The following is a 6841-nucleotide window of genomic DNA, read 5'->3' on the forward strand; positions in this document are numbered from 1 at the left end:
ATTTTGGATATTATAATATTGGACTTCATACCCAATGTTCTAAGGTAAAAAGGATGCGATGTTGTGTGGTTCTCATTATTATTATTATTTATTATTATAATTGTTGATGTGGGTATTTTTATTTTAATATGATAGTGGTGGATCGGTGGCATAGAAAGTATGGGATATCAATGTTAAGATATAGTAATTATCTAATAATAGGATTTAGAGTGTATTTGGTAAAAGTAGATTCTACTAGAATCATTCTAGAGTAGTGCTTTTTTTTAATTGTGTGACAAAAATAACTTTAATTTTTGAAAAATGTAAAACAATTTAAAATACAAAAAACTAAAACTATCAAAAATTACTTGAATGAGTTGTTTTGGATTTGAAGTTTTTTCTATAAAAGAAAATTTTAAGCTTGTACTTCCGTAACTCTTCATTTAATTAAAATAGTTTTCTTTAAACATAAAAGTTAAAAGTTTTTAAAATCTATCAAAAAGTCGTTGACAAATACAACAAGAATATAACAATATAATTTTATCTATTTGTGAAGTGTCACATTCTATATTTATATTTTTCTATTATAATATTTATTTTTTATTGAGACATTGTGTTTAAAAAACTCTAAATAGTAATAATTATACATCAAAGTTTTATACTAGGATATAATAATTTGAAAATTCAGTCAAATTATAATAATAACAATTGATCTGTATATGAATAACATTATCATAATCAAATAGATTATATTTTTCAAAAATACAATACTAAAATAAATAAGTTGCATTTAACCATATTGCATTTCATAAAATAACTGGAACACACAATAACTTTAAATCAATCATAATTCATAAGCTTCACTTTTTTTAGATTGCATACATTTTAGAAGAACATAAAGTTTTAATTGATTAATTAGCAATGATATAATTATTCAAGGAGTAAGACCAGAACAAGAACAACGAGATGTTGTCAAATACGATAAAGGAAAAGAAAGTAGCCTTTAAAATTATATAAATTATAATGACATTTTTATTTAGAAAGAGAATATAACAGATACAAAGAGAGTCAACGAGCTGTTGACCCTTACAATTTTTATCAATATTGCCCAACATTTTAATCACACACATTTTCCCATAATTTATATCATACAAATATATGATAAATTCATTATGTCTTACTTTATAAGTAGTACACATACAAGATGCTCTTTGGCCATGCCCCATCTTCATAGCTTTGAAATCGAGTAGTCCATCACATCCACAAGAAAATCTACACAAGTTTTGAAAGTTTAATTGTATGAAAAGATACTAAATACAAGAAATAACAACATATTTTCATTTGTTTGTGTATTATATCATCCTACTTTCACTTTTTTCCATTACAACATTGTACTTTTAAAACTCTACCCAATTATAGCAACGTACTTTAATTTTTTTTTTCTTCAATCTACCCTTGAAATTGGTTTGTATTTGGATGCAATTGCTACAATTTGATAGATTTTTCACAATACAATGTCGGATAGAAAGAAAACAAAAACTGGATGTTATAAATTATAATAAATGATAAAAATACGATGTTATTTCTTGCACTTATCCCAGATGAAAAAGAAGCAAAAGGGAAACAAAAACACACCTGCATCTTCTTTAGTGAAGCATAGCGGTGGAGTGATTCTGAAAACATTTCCATAGAATCCACCTTTTCCAACCAATACCCCTAAATCTATAAACACAAATAAAGCAATTTTTTTATATATTTAATATATCGAAAATAAACCACAATATCGATCAAATCCCGAAAATTACCTTTCATTGTCTCCATTATCTCCAATATTTCTGTCTTTGCCGGAGTTTTGAGTTTGCGATCGGTAACTAGCTCAACTCCAAGTATTAGTCCTCTTCCACGAACATCCCCAATAACTTAATTCATCATAAAATATATAAGTTAGACTGTTAGATCCTAATATACTGTTTCTTTTTTACTTAATAGACTTATTCATAATTTGATAAAACTATATATGTGTCTTTCTTTTCTTGTTAATGTAGAAAGAACGAACGAGTTAAGTATACAAAAATTCATGTTTTCGGGTTTTGCCATTAAGTCCTATTTTATTTTTATTTTACAAAATTTACCCTTGTTTATTTTTTCCCTCGGTTTCACAAATATTTTTTTTAAAAACACATAATTGGATAAATGGGCACAAATAACTTACTTTCGTGCTTATCTTTGAGAGAGATGAGACGTTTCTTTAAATAAGATCCAACGACATGAGCATTTTCTTGAAGATTTTCTCTCTCAATAACTTTGAGAACCGCATGGCCCGCAGCAGTACAAACCGGGTTTCCGCCAAACGTATTGAAATAACTTCGACGGGCTAAAACTTTCGCGATTTCTGGTGTAGTCACCACCGCACCAAGCGGAATCCCATTTCCAATACCCTGTTATAACATTGTACTTTCAGTTCTTTTTTCTTATTTTGACATTGTACTTTAAAAATTCTACCCAACTGCATCGCATTATATGTTAATTTTTTTTCTTATAAAATGGTCAAAATTGTTTCATATTTGGTAGATTTTTTGAAATTACAATTTTGTAATGAAAATCGATAGAAGTAGGATGCTATGATAAAAAAATCAATAAAAATACATTGTTATTTCATGTATCTATTTTATATAATATACCTTTGCCATTGTGACTATATCGGGAACAATTCCTTGGTTTTGGAATCCCCAAAAGTTAGTTCCGGTGCGTGCAAATCCCGCTTGAACTTCATCAGCGATCATAAGTCCTCCTGCTTTCTTAATAGTTTTATAAACCGGAGGTAAATAATTTGGGGCCAATTCAACAATTCCTCCAACACCCTACAAAATATTAAAAAATTGTATATATTTATATTAAATTGTTTGTTAAATAAAATTAACTATTTATTTATTTGATGTTTTACCTGAATTGCTTCAAAAATAAAACCAGCAATATTTCCAGAAGTTCCAAACTGGATCAAGTCGTCGACATCTTTGGCATACTTTTCTCCATCCGACCCGAATTGTCCTCTGTACGGGTCTGGATTTACTGCGTGATGGACCCCACTCTAAAGAAATAAATGTTATTATATTAAAGTAAAAAAAGATAAGTTATTTATTTAAATGAAGAAAAAAATATTTGTGAAACGTTATTGAATAAAATTATTCATTTAACAGTACAATATTTTATTTAAAAATAGGGGATGGCCCTATGCATGACACATAAAGCAGTTAAAGTAGAGGATTACTAAGAAACTATAATAATTTAATAAGGACATATTTGTCATTTAATAAGGACAAAATATAGTAGTCGCCTAATTAAAGAATACCTGAAAACGACATAGTAGCGTTGTCATGATATCGTTTATGGAGCGATGATACTGATGACTAATAACTATTATGAAAAAACACGCAAACGTAACGTTTCGCATATTCTAATAACACTACAAAATTAGGTAGTGTGTTTTATAACGTAATGTCACTTAAAAGTGACAAAAAAAACCCCATGTTTTTATAGCGAATTACAAAAAACAAACATGTGGCTTAAAAGCACTTGAATTATTTGTGTAAATTATAACTTTTTACTTGAATTATTTGTATATTTGATTTAATATTATTTATCAATCTGGTTTGTTATAATTATTGAAATTTACCTGAACAACATTAAATTTCCAGTTAGATTGAGCCGTAGCACCCATTGTACCGGCTGCGTTCCCATGGTACGCGTTCCTTAATGATATGATGTCCTGGCAGCCTGTGTATAATCGTGCGATCATCAGTGCCAGTTCGTTAGCCTCCGTACCCGAATTCGTAAAAAACACCACCTATACGAACATCAAAGTATAAATCTATTATTAAAAGGTTATAAAAACAGTTTGTTATAGATGACAAGAATAATTATACTGTATTTGACATATGTCGCACCAATATGAGCAAACGTTGATGAAAGTTATATATTTATTATAAAATTGTTAGAAAACATTGAAGCCCGTTTGTACATAATTGGTTGTGCTTGTTGGCTACGCAATGGTTTAGACATAAACCTTAGGCTACACCAATACACCGGATGTAACAAATTATACATTGTTTCATGCATTCAAGTAAGACTTAAGCCGATATCAAAGAGACATAAGTACTATTCTATTATCATAAAAGTAATAATATAAAATGTCCATTAATATGTTCGGTTCCATCCCGCCAAAAACTAAAAATCCGTTCTTATCATCATCGTCATCAAATTCTTACTTTGTATATGTATTATATTAACTTAGTGACTCCTTTGTTTATTAAAATAAACCAAATGCTTGTTCAATGAACCTAGACAAGTTGTAATTTTTTGTCATAGTTAAACTTGTAATTTATTTTGTTCTATTAAAAGACGTGGAACCGTATAATGAAATAGAGACTCGTTTCTAATCTGTTCTTTTTTCTGTTCAAAAAAGATAAATACACTATCTTTCTACGTTATCTACTTAACAATCTAATCCTTACTTTTTATAATATTAATAAGGGATGTGACAATCCAATCCTTACTTTGTGCAACATGTATTAATTATTATGTTAACTTTGTGGGTCCTTTGTTTACTAAACATAAACCAATGGTTGTTCAATGAACCTAGACAAAAGGCATGTTGAGTACCACACCTGAAAAAAACAATGGTTTATAGATGGTGGTAGAGTAGCTAGACTATAGAGTACCTTGAGGTCGCCGGGCATTTTTCCGGCGAGAGCAGCGGCGAAATCTGCCATGGAGTGGTTGAGATAGAGAATGGTGGAGTGTTGTAAGGTGGTGGTCTGATTTATGATTGCTTTGACCACGTCAGGATGACAGTGACCACAATTCACAGTAGCGATCCCTCCAAAACCATCAAGAAATCTTCGCCCATTCTCATCGAATAAATATTGCATTTTCCCATGTACAATGTTTAACTGTTTCACCACAAATATATATCGTCATCTCAAGTAATCGAAACTGATAATATCTTTTAAAAAAATAATGTTTGTCACGTAATATATAATAACGTCATTTCATGACGTTTTATAAACTATTTCATGGTGTTCATTGTAATTTTTATTATTGTAAACTATTTTATTAAAGTGTCGAATAAAGTGTATACAAAATAAAATTCATTTTTTGCAAAATTGTTTTATAGATGGTCACTATAAACTCCTTTTATAATGCGATTAAAATAAAATCAAATATTTCTAAATAATTGGTTTTCAAGATAATGATTTTGCTTTGAAAAAGATGTCATTTTTGTAAATTATATATAAAAAAGACAATTCGGAAGAAGAAAAAACGTGTTTATTTTGCGATTCATGTCCAAAATCATTAGTTTTTTTACGTTCTTTTCTTGCGATATGACCCACACATATTGGTCTTTTAAATAATAATGAATTTAATTACAAACAACAATATTGAATGATTTTTTTTTACATTTTTTTATAACAAACAAATATATAATGAAATATACTAATTATCTATTAAATTTATATTTTTCTAATGGGTTAATATTATAAAATGACAACTAATTGTAATCAATTTACTCTTTTGGTTACTCATCATTACTATTGAGTCAATAGGCCAAACAAGTTTTTTTCATTACATCATTTAAATGGATCCCAACCAGGTAATTATGTCATATTGAATCACATAATGAACATCATTTAGTGAATAAATTATGTCACGTACAATTCAACACCAATTTATACGGTTGAAATTTATATATGTAATGTTAATAAAAAATATATTTATGGATTTATTAATTAATATTAAAATATTGAGTGGTCAGAAAACAAGTGAATATTATTTGGTGGTCATTTTGTAATATTAACTCTTTCTTAATTCTTAATTAATTAAGCCATATATGAAAGTAATTATATAATACTTTTTTTCTTTATTAATTTAAATTATAGAGTATATTTCTATTTATGTTTCTAAATAACAAACAATAATTTTTATGATTTATCACATTTTCTTTCGACCAACAAACGTATATTATGAAATATAATAAACTTTTTCTTACTATGTAAACTCCATTTATCCATGATTTAATAACAAAAACAAGAGATTCATTAGAATCTAAGCCTTTTTCTCTTCTTTTTTCCACCCAAAATGCCATCATCTCAAGTCCCACGATCCCATACAATGATTTGATATTTTTTCTTCTATTCCTTTTGTTTGATTGGGTCTTAATTGCAATAAATTATAATAAGTTTTGTAAACCTAATAATTCATGATGTGCAAGTTACTTTGTAACATCGGAAATTTAAATGTGGATAAGATCATTAATGCATAAGGTATATAATTTATATTTAATAACATACTGGTTTCTTGTAGAAGCAGAACATGGCAGGGCTAAGAAACTCTTTACGCTTACGGAGGATCTCCTCGGCGGTAGGACCAGTGTACGGCGGAGGAGAGTAATCAAAAGCTGGTATGATCGGAACTCCACCGGATTCTTCAATCGATGATTGCCGTTGAGCTAGTTGAGAGAAACATCGCCGGAATTGATCTGTTCCGGAGGTTCGCCTCCGCAATGAGGTTGCGAATTTGTGCATCTCTCTCGGTTGTTGTGTGTTTCTTTCTCTATCTCCGAAGAAAACGAAGAAGTCGATGTGATTATTTATAGGGAGAGAGAGAGAGAGAGTAGTGATGTGTAACGTGGAGTGTGTGCTCATCCATTTACTAATACTTACCCTAGCGTACGTATTTCATGAGGGTAAAATTTATAGTTATTTTGAAACGATTGTTTTAGAACCTGTTTGTTTGCATCTTAATACCTCTTAATAAGGGGTAGGTCTGAATCTTTAAGATTCAGACCGTTTGTTTACCTCTTAAG

At 29.1% G+C, this 6841-nt stretch overlaps 1 protein-coding gene across 1 annotated transcript; it reads right to left on the minus strand.

Moving 5' to 3' along the window:
* Positions 1-988: 988 nt before the first annotated feature.
* Positions 989-6614, minus strand: LOC145132119 (alanine--glyoxylate aminotransferase 2 homolog 2, mitochondrial-like). Its single transcript, XM_079066779.1, has 9 exons — positions 6327-6614; positions 4698-4928; positions 3653-3823; positions 2924-3067; positions 2661-2840; positions 2192-2417; positions 1785-1898; positions 1615-1701; positions 989-1251 (listed from the first exon to the last, which is right to left on the minus strand). Exons 1-9 carry the CDS (start codon positions 6558-6560, stop codon positions 1208-1210), a joined length of 1431 nt encoding a protein of 476 aa, XP_078922905.1. The 5' UTR covers positions 6561-6614; the 3' UTR covers positions 989-1207.
* Positions 6615-6841: the final 227 nt, after the last annotated feature.

Source organism: Lactuca virosa, chromosome 8 (genome assembly GCF_052849685.1).
Source record: "Lactuca virosa cultivar CGN04683 chromosome 8, Lactuca_virosa_CGN04683_v6, whole genome shotgun sequence".
NCBI lineage: Eukaryota > Viridiplantae > Streptophyta > Magnoliopsida > Asterales > Asteraceae > Lactuca > Lactuca virosa.